General features: G+C 36.7%; 1 protein-coding gene across 1 annotated transcript; it reads right to left on the bottom strand.

The window, feature by feature from the left end:
• Positions 1–6465: 6465 nt before the first annotated feature.
• LOC116011740 (BTB/POZ domain-containing protein At2g13690-like) lies at positions 6466–10386 on the bottom strand. The gene is made up of 2 exons (XM_031251143.1): positions 9387–10386; positions 6466–8012 (listed from the first exon to the last, which is right to left on the bottom strand). Exons 1-2 carry the CDS (start codon positions 10119–10121, stop codon positions 7074–7076), a joined length of 1674 nt encoding a protein of 557 aa, XP_031107003.1. The 5' UTR covers positions 10122–10386; the 3' UTR covers positions 6466–7073.
• Positions 10387–18690: the final 8304 nt, after the last annotated feature.

Genomic DNA, 18690 nt, shown 5'->3' with positions numbered 1-18690 from the left:
ATTAAACTTACTTCCTCAAACTATTTGTTCCGGAAGACTCAACTTGTTCCCTTTTTCCGTGGTCAAAATTTTAGTAGATACGTTGATGGCATGTTACACGCGCATTTCGCGAATGAGTTAATGCTCAATGTTTATATTTAAATAAATATTTTTAAGTATATCAATCTAAGATTATATAGGAGAAGTTTATACATAGGTAATTGAATGTCAAATTTGTTTATTTAAATATGTAACTCAAAGCATATGAATCCAATATAATATAGGAAATTCATTATAATTGTCACAAAAATAAATGTTTGCAACTTTGTAAAATCTATAGTCTAAATACTTGGTTTAAAATCATAGTCTAAATAAATACTACTTTTGGTTTGAATTTTTCTAAGTATTCTTAATTCTCTTTTGAGTAACATTGTCATTGTCTTCATCTTCACTATTTGTCATCTTCACTCTCCCCCAATGCATCTTTCATTAAGGGTAAGAACCTACATTCAAGGCATGATTGTGTCTTTGCAAACTACCGAGCGCTTTAGCAAACTGCTCATCTTACACAAACAATGTGTGCATCCATAGAATGCTTGATAGAAAGGATGTTGTATAAGCAACGTGTGCAATTTCCGCTAATGATGAGTGCATACAACTGACAGATGTGATATTATTATATCTCACCAGTAACACAATGCACAGAAAAAAAATACTTGAAATGCACTAAAGATATGCATCCCCATAATGCACAGATGAGTGCATCCCCATTATATCTCACCGCTTTCATGTTCCTAGCTTGATGAAGGTTGATCGCAAACAGCAAGATATGACATATGTAGTACATTTGCAGCGCGTGCAAGTCGTTGGTATCCCCTTTATGCAATCGGCGCAGAAACTCCTATGGGGTGGTTATAAAGTCATCATCATCATTCGTTCAATGGGTCTGAGCCTAGGATCATTGTGAAACATGAGTCTTCTTCATTGAGCGCCATAAAAAAATCCTCAATAGTGGTGAAATGCACCGAACAAAACTCACAAATGCATAGAACCACACTTGCAAACAAAGCAACATTGGTCCCCCATCAACACCGAGAAGCAATGACAATAAACAACACAAAAAACAACCTCAAAACCAAAAGAATAGCCGAAAATTTTGAACAACGTAGAACAACCATCCCAACACCAAGAGGAGTACACTGTGATTCTACACCACTAACGCTGGTAAGACAGGCACCACCTCTAACCGATTACTGTGTTAAACTCGGGACACACAAACAACCCACCATTCCCACCAAGAGCCTATTTATCAACCAAACAAACCACAACACAAATGGCCATTGCCAGGAGTAAAGATGCACATGAACACTAGGAAAACCCTAACCCAGAAGAGTCGAAAAAGGAACTAAATAGAGCAAGAAAGAAGACATGTGGGTGACAAGAAGAAGCCAAGAAATCAAATCAAATAGAGGAGGAAATCTCGAGATAGGCAATGTGCACAATGCACAAAATGGCACCCTTAACCCCCCCCCCCCCCCCCCCCCCAAAAAAAAACAACTTGTGGAAAAAAAAAAAGAATTTCAAAACAATGAGAAAATAAGCAAAATCCAAGCCATTGATTTATGACTTGCATGGACAAGATCTATTCTCAAGATCTCAAATGGAAAGTTGTTCTCATATGAGATCTTGACCATGCTAAGCTCAAGCAGGGCGTTTGGTTGGAGGGAATTTGAATTTCATTCCCACTTAATTCCCACCTAATTCCAAAGGCAACTAAATTCCTTAGTTTGGTTGGAGGGAATTGCAATTCCTCAATTTTCATGGAATTAGAATCCCATGCCCCCCCCCCCCAGATTTTAATTCCGTTGATTTTAGGAAGAAAAAAAGAGAGTCCTAAGAAAAAATTACCCCTCCCTTTTTTAACCTAAAATTAAGGTCTAACCTTCCCTTATAGATGATAGCGTGTATTATTTTTCGACTACTATCAACATAGAGCGTCATTCCTGAGCATTAATCATTTTAGGCCAACCTTAATCAAGTATATTTTCTCAAAACTCTCAAGTATTTAAATTTGATGTGTATATAGCGTATTTGCCTACATTTTGAAAAACAAAATTTTAAATTTAATATGTTATATTTTTTTTGTGTTTGAATATGAAAATGAGTCCAAGGGATACTTGTCATATAAGATGATTAACAACAACAACAACAACAACAACAACAATGCACTAGTGTAAGGAGATCAACAAGAAGCTAAGCAAATAACAAGTTTAAGGGAATGGTAAAACTAACATGTATATACAAAGATAAACACAAAATAAAGAAATGAGACTCAAGCTAGGGAGCATTATCTTCTAGATGCATAACGTACACAACCTAAAGATTGGGGAAAAGTCACACAACCAAGGAATTGAGGGGATGCACGGAGGAATCCTAATCTATAAGTCACTCTCATGATAAATAAACAAGGATTAGAACAAGAAATTGTCTCACTCTCGTGATGTATGAATTCCAAGTTCTTCAAGAACACAAAGCATCAAGAGCCCCCAATTTTCCCTATTTTCAAAGTAAGAAATTGGGTTTATGCAAGGGGTGGCTTGAATTCATCACCCAACTCTCATTAAGGCAATGAATCCTCCAAATACATGCCTATGAATGTGTACATCAATCATAAGCAATATACAAACACAAATCTTTCATAAACTCAAGAACCCTAGGTTAGAATTCTTCCCCTTTTTTTTTGCAATAATCACAAATTAAGCATCAAGATAGATAATACAACCCTAACTCAAGCCCATAAACTAACTACTCATGATTAAATAGCATAAAGAACACAAAAACACAAGTAATAAACATAAATCTTGCAAAAGAAAGAGATAAAGGAAATAAAGCTTCTCTATTGAGATGGGAGGTAGAATCTTGAAATCCAAGCTTCAAATCCAAGATTACAAGCTTCAAAAATGTTAAAGAACATAAATCTAAGCCTAATCTAACCTAAAATATGAAAGGAAGTGAAAGGGTGAGTCTAGGGTTCGAATAGGGTCGAAAACCGAGTAGAAAAAAGCTCAAATCGCGCTTAAATAGTGAGCAGAGCATGCGTCATGCGGCCAACTACGCGGCCGTGTGGGTGCCCGTGTAGGTGGCCTCTAGAACTGCCATTTTTCACTAAAAATCTGCCAAAAGGTCACGGCCACCCACACGGCTGTGAGGGTGGCCTCTAGAAATTGCATTTCCGAATTCTATGCAGCTGCTTTGACTTCTCAGCTGTTTTTCACCCCCAAAACCATTTCATTGGCCTTTGTGATCTTCAACAAAGCTGTATCCCTTCACGTTGGCTTTCCAGTGGCGCAAGAATCACCTCATCTGAACATTCCGAGGCTGATATATGGTCCAATAATCGGACAGTGGTCGAAATGAGCGAAATTTGCAATGCCTTGATCTTTTGCTCTTCTTTTGTTTTGGTTTGCCTAAATGACCAAGGTCATTGAAAATACCAATCTTAGGCTTCCTTAGGAGTGTTGCATCAATCTACATAATTTCATATTTGGCCTCCATTTGACTACAATGTCCACCAAAATGCATGAAAATGCTCGTATTTGCTTCCAATATTTTACAACTCATACTCCTTGCAAAATAGCACAAATAAGCACTAATTCTCATGAAATTTGGAATGATGTATAAACAAAATGACTTAGTGAAAGGGGGGAAAATATAGAGAAATAAGAACTTATCATGGTGTGATTGTGGTGGTGGTTGTGGGGTGGTAACGGCGATGGTAATGGTGGTATGGTGGTGGTGATGGTGTGATTGTGGTGGTGGTGGTGTTGTTGTTGTGGTGATGGCGATAGTGTGATGGTGGTGGTGGTGTTGTGGTGTTGGTGTAGTGGCTGTGGTGTTGGTGTGGTGGTGGTGGTGGCGTGGTATGATGGTGGTAGTGGTGGTGTGGAGATGGTGGTGTTGTGGTGATGGTGGTAATAATAATTTGAAAACTAGCTTGCAGAGAAATGAGAGAGACATGAAAATAAATAATCCGAAAAATGACTTTCGACAAAAAATCTAGGAAGACATTTTTCGTCAAATTAACCCTTTTCCATTGACCATAATGATTAGTTTCTTGGGAAAATGGTCAAATATGACATCGAACTTTACCTAAAAAGTCAATTAGGCTCTTAATCTTTTAAAAGTTGTAATTAGGTACATAAAAATGTCAATTTAGTTCATTAAGACCCAATCACCAGTTCGTGAGCTGTAATAATTGGTCACTAGAGTTCTTGCGGTTGTCCAGTGATATTCCGGTGGTAAAAATCGACGATGACAAACAGCACGTCAACAAAAAAAGCATCGCCATCTCCAGCAATCGGAAATGGCGACCAAAATGGTCGCCTTCTCCGTCGTTAGAGGAGGCGACAAAACTAGTCGCTATCTCCAACATTGGAGATGGGGACCAAACTGATTGCTATCTCCCAAGGAAGAAGAAGGCGACCAGTTTGGTTGCCTTCTCCGCCACAAAGATAGCGACTAACCAGTCTCCATCTCCAATCGATTGGAGAAGGTAACTGACCATTCGCCTTCTCTAGTCGATTAGAGATGGCGATTGGTTGGTTGCCATCTCTGCCGACCGAAAAGGAAACCAAAGTGGTTGCCATCTTCGTGACAGAGAAGGCGACCAAACTGATCGCTTTCTCCTATGACAGAGAAGGCGGCCAGTTTGGTCGCCATCTCTAGTCGCCGGAGATGGCGACGTCTTCTTCAGCGACATGCAAGTCGCCGTCGTCGATTTTTACCATCGGAGTATCACCGCACAACAAGTGGAACTTTAGTGACCTATTATTGCAGGTCATTAACTGGTAATTGGGCCTTGATGAACTAAATAGACATGTTTACGTACGTAATTGCAACTTTAAAAAGTTAAAGGACCTAATTGACTTTTTAGATAACGTTTGATAACTTATTTGACCCTTTTCCCTATGACCCTATTTTCTTTGCGTATCGAAACACTTGAAAATTTGAAAAATAACTTCCGAATGTCATTTTTTGAGTTTCCAAACTGACCCTAAATGTGGATGCTAGCTACTATAGATATTAGATCATGATAGAGGAAAGATGATTTTGGTTAGATCTTGAGAGAGAGATGAATAGACCGAACATGGTACTTTTATTGTTGTCCGACGAAGTTTAGGTACACCATGGAGAGGAGAAGAGCTTTCGAGCCTAAAGTAGCTGAGGCAATAGAATGCAAATGGCCATCTGGATTTAACAAGCTTTAACTGAGGTTGGTTAAAGGTATTTTTGGAAACTCGAAAAATGATTTAGGGGTTTCCAGTGTTTGGTAAAGAGTGAAAAATGTGAATAAAAAGAAAATGAGTGTTTGGTAAAAATTGTGAATACCACTACTGCCATCAACACCCACACCACCACCGCCGTCATTACCCCACCACCACAACGGGTCACCCATCTTGTAACCACAAAGTTCTTTGGATATTTGGTTGTCATATCCTACTTAAAACCAATTGGGGATAAGTAGGTGGACATTAACCATTTAACCACATCCCTCCATGGTAAGCCTACTCGGTCGATGCCCAACAACCACCACACCACCACTACCACCACTACCACCACCACCACCACCACCACCACTATCACCACTATCACCACTATACCTCCACCACCACCACCACTACCACCATTTATATTATTATTATTATTATTGTTGTTGTTGTTGTTGTTGTTGTTGTTGTTGTTGTTGTTTTGTTGTTGTTGTTGTTGTTGTTGTTGTTGTTGTTGTTGTTATAAATATTGTTATATTCTAAACAAAACAATTAAAATGTTTAATTTTACAATTCTGCTCATTTTCTAGAAAATGAACCAAACACATCAAGACAGTTTTTTATAATGCAACCAAACACTGGAAATTAAAATATTTTATGGAGAATGACTCAATTTTCAAAAAACATTTTCTAGAAGTCATTTTCCTAATTTCCAAACACACCCTACAAAACTTGCTTTATTTCAGTGCTGAGGTTGTCCTGTTTTGATTTAATTCTTCATGATGTAAAACAATTTATGAGTTGTTTTTTTTATTTAAAATTTTCATTTGTGAAGCAATTTGAGAACAAGACAAGCTATTTCTTGGTTAGGAAGTGTTCCCTTGACAGATTACATAGGATGGTTAATGAATTTCTTCCAATATCAACTTAAAGAAAGAATTTGTAAGCGAATTTTAAAGTAAATGCATTTTCATATGGGTATTTTTAGCATACAATAATTATGTAGATGCTTGCAGAGTGAGACATAAGCGCTAAAACCGTGAGGTGGCAGAAATAAATGTTGACAACAAATAATATTCCAACAGAAAATACTTCTTTATCCCCCTAAATTCCCACCATGAAATGTCTTATAATCATTGAGTGCTATGAATTAATTGACCCACCAACTTTTAATGAAAAAGTAAAATAACCAATCAAATAGTGTCACAGACTCATGGCATGAAAGAAATTATGAGGGGAAATTTATTTAGGGGTGAATAGCCTCTATTCCAACTGCCTGCCTGCCAGCCAAATTAAATGAGAAAGCAATAGTCAAGTAGCTAATTAACGAAGTAGATACATACATACATTATACATACATACACTTTTAAACTAATTAACTTGTGCAAGCAAGGAACATAAGTAGGATGATGATCAGAGCAGGAAGTGAATCACAAATTCAGATTGACAGCTTTGCTTCTTCATATTGACTATTGAGATTGGATTCTTCTAGTTCAGGGTCCCTGCTCGCTCACTGCTCAACAATCAAAATGTGCTATCAAGTCAACACTCACTTTGCACTCGGGATGAATGAATTTAGGGTGGAGCCCATAAAAAAATCCTCAGAAATTTATGGCTCATGGAAACTTCTTTCATTTGGTAGGACTGAAACAGCATTAAAAAGGCGGACAGGTCTTCACAATCAGCTACCAAGCATTTTTTAGGCAACGACATAAAAATTAGAATGGCTTCTTCTTCATTCACATTATTCACCATCATATGATCCACACTGCCCTGATTACAACAACACTCACTATACCAAAAGTAACAGACTTAACACCACCCTGATTACCTAGATTCAACAGCGTAGGGGTCCGAGCCTCTGAGGAATGATCTCCGCCACCAAATCTGGAATGCTTTGCTAAGATTAGGGCATTCAGTGCCATTCTTGGAGAAATACCTGAACCAATCCATAAACAGCATGTATTGCTCTTTCAAAGGAAGAGTTAAGAGCGCTTGCCCCATCGCTTCCTCCAATGCCTTTATGTCTAGGCCTTTTTTACACCTCTGTAGCCAACCAAAGTCCAGTAGCATTGGTTTGAACCATGCCTGCGTTAACCCTAACCTTGTTTCTGACCGACAATGCATTTTTCTAGTGCCCATTGCAATGAACAACTTTGCAGAAACCCGGCTGAGCTCATACCTAAGCATTGGAGATGCACACTTATGCAGGTGAAGCAACTTCACTTGATGCGTCCACATGTCAACCAACCCCTCTGCCATCTGGTGATCAAGCAAAATTTCAAGTAGCCAATTGATGTTGTCCACCTGATTTGATATTCGCTCAATCAATGGCTTATCTTTCTCCTTGGCCAATTTCCTAGATGGATTGGTGCTAGTGGCCTCCTCGAGCAGAGTGACCAGTGAACCTAGGCAAGACCTACAAATAGCAAAGATATCCTCTGTGTTCAGATCAGGACACTCCTTTTCATAGAAGGAATTTTTGCACAGGAGACCTTTGACTAGAGGTTTTAGCTCATTTCTGGCATTGGCATCATTACAGGTAGTTACTGACAAAACAAGATTCCTAGCCAATTTTTGTTGAGAATCCAGTGAGTCTTGGGTATAGAGTCTGGCCACAATATCTCTAGATATTGTTTCATCATCAAACTTAACTTTAGCAAATAAGTTCCTGAGTTTTTCCTCTTCCTCTTCAGTCCAAGGCATGGCCTCAATGTATTCTAGGCATGACAAAATGCCTCTGGTGAACTTAATGCTTGCTGATACCTAAATTAATAAAAACAAACACCCAAATTTAGTGTTTCACAGTTAATCTATTTCTTGGGAAAAACATTCACACAGACATGATTATCTATCTATCATATGACAACATATTAACCCTCTATCATGTAAAAGTGCTTGACAAATTATCTACTGTAATAGCTTTTGTCGCAGCAGAAGATGTTGAATTGAGCTTACCAAAGCAAAGAAGGCCATAATAATAGCAGCAAACTGATGAGTTCTCACATAGCCATGCACACTCATATTACCATGTAATTGTAAAGGTCTAACTTCAAGGGTCATAACTAAGCCAACCATGCACACTCATATTACATGGATAATGCTGGAGATCACAACTTGGAAGTCAAAGTGAATGAAGGTGTTATATTCAAAGATTGGACCAAAATCACTCAATTGGGCTACAATGCACATAAGCCAAACCACACTAAACGACTGAATTCAATCAATTAGCAAGAATAACCCATGGCCTTATAAACCCATATGTTCTCTCTTATTTTATTAATGTGGGACTCTTAACAGAAGGGCTGCGAGAAAACCAACCATAGAACTTGAACATGCAGACACTTTATTGCAAGCTTCAAGTCAATGTCAAGTTCAAGGGAACCAAAGAAGAAAATAGGACTGACTAACAAAGTACATTTCACATAAACACATAAATTTGTAGTAAGTTTTAATAGTGTTTATTTAAAAGATAAACGAAAATTATATTTGAGTAAAAATAAAAGGCTACTATTTCTCCACTTTTTAAAATCCGAGATTTGAATAAATACTTTTATCTTGTACAGTACACCCTCCAGATTTTACAAAGCAAGCTATGGAACTTTACAACAGAGCCTTGTATAACATCTTGCAAACATAGCCTAGCTATCAAATTCTCTAAATATTGACTCTTCAACTATAACTATTTTTTGGGATAAGTAATGAGTAAATCTAAATTATAAAAAAGGCGAACAGATTCACAGCTCTTGTCTTTCTTCCTATATGAAATTCTTTAGTTCCAGAGTTTGATAATCTAATTGACTTGAGATTTTAATTCCAGCCAGTAGGAAAAAGACGCAGCTGCTGCTGCAGGATTCAACGATCACGGTAGTTAAAAAACAGAAGAAATCTAAATTTTGGACAGGGAGGCACCAACACAAGAAAAAGAGTCAAAGTTACAGTGAGAATATATATAGCACAGCAATTAATGTTAGAAGAAAACTTCACATTGAAAACAAAATGCAGTATGGAGCACAAAAGTGTATGAGTAACATTGACGCAGGTGCAGGTGCAGGTGCAGGTGCAGGTGGTTTGATTACAGCAGGAATATGCTTTTCCTTTTTCCTGTTTAGACTTAAGAAGATGTTGTTAAGTGATTACCTCCAGCACATCAATGGTGCGATATACCCCGATCTTTAGGAGCCTTTTGGGAATATCTTCCTCAAACATAAGCTCAATTGTCTCACGGAAAATGCCCAGATTATCCACATCGGGGACCTCAATCCTACACAAACCCTTGGATTTTTTCCTAAAATCCGCGATCAAATCTGCGAAAACCAAGGTGTTTGCAGTAAGAACCTGGGAGCTGAGCTCCAACACCAAGCTACCACCACCATTCTTGCCCTTCAGATTCAGCCTCACGTCGAAGATTCCCAAATTACCCCCCTCCCTCACCGCATTATCATCGGAAGAAACCTCACACTCGCGAGGCATCGGGGATTTAGCAATCTCAATGGAGGCTGAAGGGGAGTGGCCGCGGCCGCGGAGTGTTGGATTTGGAGCTAGTAGTGTCTCGTCGAGAGAATCTATGGGAGAGACCCGACCCGGAGAGAGGATCCTGCGGGGTCCGATCCGGGTGACGACGACGAGGCTGTTGGGCTTGGAGCTGCCCTGAGACTGCGGCGAGTTGGGGAAGGAAATGGAGGATTTCCCAAGGAAGGGCAGCTCGTTCTTCTGAGAAGATGGGTTCTTGGAGGAGGAGTGAACTGAAGTGGGGTTGTCAGGGCTGTGGGGCGGGACGGCAAAAGAGCAACACCACGAACGGCGGCGATGCGGCGGAGGTGGGGGATGCTCGGAGCGGCGCTGGTGGCGGGATTTGAGGCGCGTGTCGGACATTTTTGAGTACCCAATAGATTCAGGTGAGATCAATCAGATAACAAACAATATCATTTTTGTGAATTTTCTTGATTTGTTTGGAGAAAAGGGAAAGCTTTTGTCCATATGATGTTTGGCATTTTTTTTTTCTGAAAAACAAAAAAGTGTTTTCTTGGAAACTGCTACCTTCCTTTGCGGAACAACAACAACGTTGAAGAATCATATATGAGGAGGGATGAGATTCCCATTAGAGTATCGGCAAAGCACAGTTTCCAGTTTGCTACTGCTTACTGAGCTGGATTTTTGGTGGGATTCCCCTTTTGTCTTTTTCCCCTTTTTCCATCTTTTTCTTTTCTTTTCTTTTATGTTTTTTTTTTTTACAGAATATTAAATATTTGATATATTAAAAGTTACGGACTCACGGAGGAGTGACTGTGCTAATATATCTACTATACTAATAAGAGCCAAAGAGAGTTAGGCCTAAAATGGGTAGAAAAAATGGGGGTCAAATTATTTAATCAAATGAATGGTTCAATGAATTATTTAATCAAATAGATGGTTAAGATAATTCAGATTAATATTATTAATAGAGATTACCTAATTTAACCTTACTTTTATGATTATCCGTTAAGTTTTCCGTTAAATATTCTCTTCTCCGTTAATAGTCCGTTAACTTTTAACTTACCCATTAATTTCTATAAGAAAGGTCTTAGGTTCGAACCTCATCTCAATTAAATTTGACATAATTAAGTTTCTCACTCTATTTTACTCTTATTAAATTAAATAAATTAGTAGCTACAACAAAAAATGATACATATGTATTTCTTTAATTTAGAATTATGTGTCTGCAATACCTTTATTTGAAAAAATTATTCATTATCAAAAAAAATAAATTAAATAAGAGAAATAATTTCATTAGTTATATTGTCTTTATTTTCTCTCATGCAAAGATTCTTTACATTCAAATTTATCAATTGATATTCATTACATTGTCTATTATCTTATTTTTACAATATCTTGTAATTAAATATCAAAGTTATAGTACAAAAATAATGTTATATATTTATTTACCAAGTATTTTACTAATACTATGAAAAAAAATTTTAAAATAATTTGAAGCTAATTATATTAACTACTTAGGGATTGGTTGACAAAGAGAGTACTCAAATAACCCAACAAATTGAAGCGGAATCACTCTATTTTACTCTTATTGAATTAAATAAATTAGTAGTGATTTCAAAAAAAAAATTAGTAGTTACACCAAAAAATGATACATATGTATTTCTTTAATACCATGAAAAAATAAAATATAAAAAAAAATAGTTTGAAACCAATCATATTAACTACTTGGGGATTTGTTGACAATGAAAGTACTCAAATAACCCATTACCCAGCAAATTGAAGCAAGAAATTACCTTTTAATATCTTTGGAATGCATAATATTTTAAATTTTCAAATTTTTATTAATTTATTTAATATTTTTTCTTAAACTAGGGATTTTTTATCCACAATAACTCATTCAACAATAATTGTTGAACCAAATGAACCCCAACAGAACGCCTAAAGGAAAATCCATAGCTCCTATATCATAATCTCATTGCATGACGTTGTAATCTATGCTACCAACAATAACCGAATTGCAAATAACACATTACCAACAAAAATGAAGAGAACAAATAGTAAAGATGAAGACAATGACAATGTTACTCAAAAGAGAATTAAGAACACTTAGAAAAATTCAAATTAAAAGTAGTATTTATTTAGACTATCATTTTTAGACCAAATATTTAGACTATCGATTTTACAAAGTTGCAAACATTTATTTTAGTAATAATTATAATGAATTTTCTATATTATCTTTGATTCATATACTTTGAGTTAGATTTTTAAATAAAAAAATTCAACATTCAATTACACATGTATAAACTTCTCCTATATAATCTTGCATTGATATACTTTCAAATATTTATTTAAATATAAACATTGGGCATTAACTCATTCGCACAATGCGCGTATAAAACTAGTTCTAGGAATAAGGGTCAAATAGGCCACTGAACTACACACAAAAATGCAATTAAGCCATCAAACTAAAAAACAATGCAATTGGGTCCCTGAACTACACAAATTCATGCAATTTCATCCAAAATGACCTGTTTTACCTGATATACCGGTTACCAATTTTAAAAATAATTTTAAATAAAATAATTAATTGAAATTAAAAAAAACAATAATAAAAAAACTGCCGGCCCGGCCAGCCTCGTCTCCATGGCCAGAGACGAAGGTCTCTGGCCATGGAGACGAGGACCTTCGTCTCCATAGCCAGGAGACGAAGGTTTTCCTGGCCATGGAGACGAAGGTCCGCTTCGTCTCCGGCCAAGGACACGAAGGTCCGCTTCGCCTCCGGCCAAGGAAACGAAGAGACGATTCGTCTCCATGGCCAGGAGACGAAGGAACCTTCGTCTCCAGCCATGGAGACGAGGCCGGTCGGAGACGCTTCGTCTCCGGCCGGCAGTTTGTTTTTTATTTTTTTTAATTTTTATAATTTTAATTTTTATTAATTATTTTAAAATTGGTAACCGGCACATCAGGTAAAATAGGTCATTTTGGATGAAATTGCATGAATTCGTATAGTTCAGGGACCAAATTGCATTGTTTTTTAGTTCAATGGCCTAATTGCATTTTTGTGTGTAGTTCAGTGGCCAATTTGACCCTTATTCCTATATTCTATAATTCCATTAAAAACACTCTAAACCAAGTTTTGGCGAACGAGCAATAAAATATTGGAAGATCTTTGTTATTAGTCGTTGTCAACTATAATTATAATTTGTGCAAAAACTTATGTGAGACAGTCTCACTAATTTTTGTCCTCAGGTCCCAACATAAAAAATATAATACATATAATGAAAAATTTAATATTAATTTTGTTATTTATAAGAAAAAGTGTAATACTTTAAAATAAAAATATACTCCGTAATACATTTACATTTTGATTTAAGTATTTTTTTTCAAAAATATTATACTTTCACTTATAAGTAACAAACATTTTGCCAACTACTATGGAGTATGATGACACCTCTATTACCATTTCAAATGGGTGGTCACAAGTTCGAACCCGGGTGGTTGGCCCATTGATTATTTGGGCCAAGAAAGTTTGAGAAAGTATAGAATAAATTATATCTTGTAAAGAATCATTAGTGTTTCAAAAAAAAAATATTTTATTAATGATTAGTATTACATTTACATATTGACCTGACGATCTCAGAGGTGAATCACTCTATAAATTGCAATTTCCCTCTACATATTAACTATTTATATTGGTTGATCATACTTTTTAAAAATAATATATATAAGGATGAGATCTGGTGCGAACATGTGGTGAGATCTAAGTCGTTGATCAAATCTAGATCAACGGCTCAAATCAATAAAAATTAAAAAAAAATGCACATCCGAGAAGGAAGGAACAAAGTGTAAAAATGACGCACTTTAAGTGTTACAATGACGCACCTTAAGTGTTACAATGACGCACCTTAAGTGTTAAAAATGAAGCACCTTAAGTCTTTACATCGCGCACCTTTAGTTTATAAAATGGCGTACCTTAAGTATTATTACAAAGACGCGCACCTTAAGTGTTAAAATTGCGCGCACCTTAAGTGTAGAACTTATACACCTTAAATGTACAACTAACGCACCTTAAATGTTAAAATGGGGCACTTTAAGTTTGAAAATGACGCACCTTAAGCTTTGAAACGATGCACCTTAAGCTTTAGAATGACGCACCTTAAGTTTCAATAAAAAAAACGCACATTAAGTTCTCAAGTGTATAACTGAAGCACCTTAAGTATTAAATGGCACACCTTAAATATTAACATAACGCACCTTAAACATAGAAAACACACACCTTAAGTTTGAACAATACGCAAAACGATCAAATTGTCACTACGTTTTTTTTATCCGTGTTTATCCTGGACGTTGATTTTGATAAGATCAATAGATATCATCTCACCGCATGTTTCACCTGGACACAGCCTCCGCATATGATATATATATATATATATATATAATTGTAATCATATGAGACATCATATTTAGGTGAGAAATAAGACACATTGTGGGCCGTCCATCTTGTAGTATTTGATGGTTGAGATTATTCATTTTTTCCTTTTTTATGTGTTGAATTTTAATTATTAAGGGTTGTATTGTAATTCTAAGTGTGTTTTATTTTTAGACTGGGATTGTAATGCATATATTATGCTTTATTTTAGGTGTTTTAATTTTGGTAGGATTTGATTTTTCTTCTTTGCTGCCATTCATTCTCACGGTTCCAGAGCTATCCATCTCGTGTTGTTATTGTGTTGTTGCTACATTGTTACGTCCATGGAGTTTGTTGATGGAGGTACGTTGGCGTTGTTATTTTTTCTTTTTCTTTTTCTGTTTTGTTTTTTCCTGTTTCTTGTTTGGTGCGTGACCTTGGTGGGTGTTTTTTTTTTCCTGTAATTCGCCACTGTCTGCATCTCTGGATTAAGATGTGTGCATGTTCCTATTCTTGCCACATGCACAGGTGCCATAGGTTGTGTACTGTCGTTGTATATTTTTCGCTTTTACATATGGTTTTGCTGCTTTTATGGTCGGAAGTATGGTTTTTGTGAGTTTGTATCTCCTTAATTCGTTGTGTTTTCGCCCATGTGCATTTTCTTTCAGTACTGTGTGCACGTGTGTATGTGTTTTGGTTTCTTTGTGTTATTTGGTTTCTGCTCTCAACTGAGTTGCCACCCATACTGGTTTTCGCCCATGTGCGTTTTCTTTATGTAGTGTGTGCACGTATGTATGGATTTTGGCCTCTTTCTGCTACTTGGTTTCTGCATTCACCTATAGGGTTCCGACGATATTTATTCTTTTGTAAGTGCACACTGGAACTTACGCGTGTGCACCTTTTCTGCTAATAGGGAGAAATTTTGTAACACCCCGGCCCGGCTATACCGTACATCCGGAGTAGTTACCGCCACATCTAGACTGAACCTTGTCCAACCTCGGTAGAGTCCACTCTAGATGCACAGGCTAAAGAAGAAAACTGCTTCACACACACACACTTTCTACTTGACATAACCATATATTCATTTCAGTAGAAAAAAACAAAAGTAGCTAGATTAGCTACGAATATATATATATATATATATATACCAGGATTGACCTCTAGGGTCCCAAAACACCAAGGTTGATGTTGCTTACAACCTTACTAGCCAACTAAGTTTACTATGGCTACAAAAAAATATTTACACAAAACAAGTCCTTCCAAAACCTCCCCATCCAGCCATCTACTCTAAGAGGCGGTACACTGGTCCGGTGTACGTTCCCCATACTAGGTGCCACTCACCCGCGAACCAGGTGAGATGATCCAAGAAGTAACAAGGAGTGTTCACCATAGACCACTCATCCCAATACTCCGGAGGACTGGGGTCCCACGGGTAGGGATAAAAGACAACGAACTCCAGGGGATTACTCCCCTCTAACACCTCTATGGGATAAAACCCATGCCTAGCTTGGGCTCTATCCAGAAAAGTCGGCTGCCAGTTGCGAACCGGAATGCAAGCGGGTGCAGATGGATAAGCTAGGGGAGGGCTATACTGCGGAGAAGGAGGAGCAGGAGGATCAGGAGCGTAGCCAGGAACGTAGGGGTCTTCGCCTATCAAGAACTGTGTGTAGTCATCATAGTCCATAGTCGGGAATGTAAACTCAGATGAGCTCCCTGAGCTCATCGGGCTCCAGGAGCCCACACTAGATGACATTTGTTAAATAAAAACACATTGAAGTGCAGTTAGCGCGACGGCTAAGTAAAGGATCCATGGGTCACCCAAAATTAAATAAAGGTTTGCAAAACAGGTATATTTAAACAAAACCTTTGTTACCCTTACTCCTCATTGACACTTTACCTGCAAACAGGTTATCAAGTATAGTTTGCACAAGTAATAATTAAGAATGGAACAACAATAGAATTTCTTTGGATAAGGGATTGCTTAACAAGAAATACATTACTCAACGCATCACTAATCATCTACGCATATAAGCAAGTAGTGGAAAAATTTTATGGACTTCGCATGTAATCACCGCCTTGTACTTGAAAATCTTCCTCGTAGGGAAATTCCACCAACTTTTTCTCAAAGAGGGTTCATCAACACCCTTTCTTGCTTAAACAATCATCACCCCCCTCTTTAGCGTAGCTACAGAGTAACTACATTTTCATACGAAATTCTCCACTTAATTTCTTTGTAGAAAGCGTGAGGCCTTTGGAGTATTCTCTTGACTCCCTCTCTTGACCACTTGGATCATCGAACTCGGGTTCAGTGGTCATCACCCGGTCTAACACTGATTCCCTGGACGTAAGGTTCGTTAAAATGATCCCTAGCTGGCCCTACTAGGTCCATAGAAACGACACCTACCCGGACTTTCTAGAGTAACTATACTTTAAGTGTGCACACCCCCGTAGGAATTCCTAATCCAAACGAGTTATATAGTACCCTGGCGAATAGACTTCGCTCCTTCCGTATGAATGATCATACTATATATAACAACCTTGGGCAAGGGCACTTTAAGCCACCCGAAGGCTAATCAAGGTCCTCCTCAACTTTACTAGAAACTAAGGGTTTGAAAACATTTTTCCTTCTTCCTCATCTTCCTTGAGTCAAAAATTACTTTTTGGACATATTCCACAAAACCAAGTCCCAACTTGAAATCATTCAACACTCTTAACTTTGTCCAAAAGTTTTGTTTCTCAAAACATTTTGATAGTACACTAATTACCATACACCGGGGTAATAAAGTGTAACTATCCTACATTGTTCCATTATCACATCACATATGTACATAATACTTCATATATGTATATATGCAATCAATATAACGCCTCACACATTTAGGCATACTCACATAAAGTGCACATACTACCTATATACATAGTATAAATTTCCACAATACTCATACGTATATGTATACACGGTTAACATATATATCACATATATATATACATAATACAACACTTTATTTTAATTATACATACATACTCATTAGGTATGTATTTATACCCATATATGCACATATATACGGATTACATATACATACATCACACGTATATATATATATATATATATATATATATATATATATATATATATATATATATATACACCATTCTTATACGTACATACATATATTATATCATACACTTAGCATCTCTAATTTAGATATTTGGGCATATTAACTACCACATCTCATCAACACAACAATTTATACCTATATATTATGCAAAACACAATTTCATATATATTATACATACAATCATGTACACCATATTTACACCTAGATCTCATCATATTTCAACCAAACAATCAATTATCCAATTTCAAATGACCTTAACCTACTTAAGGGATTCCTTACCTTGAGAAAGTTTACTAACACTGTAGAAAGCAAATCTTGGACCTTTTCCCCAATTTTCACTCAAAACCCTAGGAGAAAAATTAACATCATAACAACAAATATTAAGAAACTAAGCTTAGATTCAAGGTCTAGGAAGGAAAATAAAGCTTTCTACCGAATAAAATTAAAGTTTTACCGAAAGACTTGAGACTTGTGAAGGAACTTTGGCTATGGAAGGTGAAGTTTTAATGGAGAAAGATGATGATCTTTCTCTCTCTTTTCTCTTGTGAATTCGGCCAAATGATGATCTTTCTCTCTCTTTTCTCTTGTGAATTCGGCCAAATGAAGAAGAAAGGGGAAAAAAATTGCTTTATATTTTTGATCTCACTTGGTTGACTAGTNGAAGCGTGAGGCCTTTGGAGTATTCTCTTGACTCCCTCTCTTGACCACTTGGATCATCGAACTCGGGTTCAGTGGTCATCACCCGGTCTAACACTGATTCCCTGGACGTAAGGTTCGTTAAAATGATCCCTAGCTGGCCCTNGATCTTGAAAATATCTTGGCTAGACTGATTGGGATTAAAACAGATAAATTCTCGGTAGAAAATAATTTAAATCAAATAATTTTCGAAACCAAAAAAATTTATCCCAGACTAAAACTTAAAATTGGGCCAGGTTCGGTACACCGCGAAATTTAGCGATGCNTATGAATGATCATACTATATATAACAACCTTGGGCAAGGGCACTTTAAGCCACCCGAAGGCTAATCAAGGTCCTCCTCAACTTTACTAGAAACTAAGGGTTTGAAAACATTTTTCCTTCTTCCTCATCTTCCTTGAGTCAAAAATTACTTTTTGGACATATTCCACAAAACCAAGTCCCAACTTGAAATCATTCAACACTCTTAACTTTGTCCAAAAGTTTTGTTTCTCAAAACATTTTGATAGTACACTAATTACCATACACCGGGGTAATAAAGTGTAACTATCCTACATTGTTCCATTATCACATCACATATGTACATAATACTTCATATATGTATATATGCAATCAATATAACGCCTCACACATTTAGGCATACTCACATAAAGTGCACATACTACCTATATACATAGTATAAATTTCCACAATACTCATACGTATATGTATACACGGTTAACATATATATCACATATATATATA

Source organism: Ipomoea triloba, chromosome 3, assembly GCF_003576645.1.
Source record: "Ipomoea triloba cultivar NCNSP0323 chromosome 3, ASM357664v1".
Taxonomy (NCBI): domain Eukaryota; kingdom Viridiplantae; phylum Streptophyta; class Magnoliopsida; order Solanales; family Convolvulaceae; genus Ipomoea; species Ipomoea triloba.
This window is presented reverse-complemented; position numbering and strand designations above follow the sequence as displayed.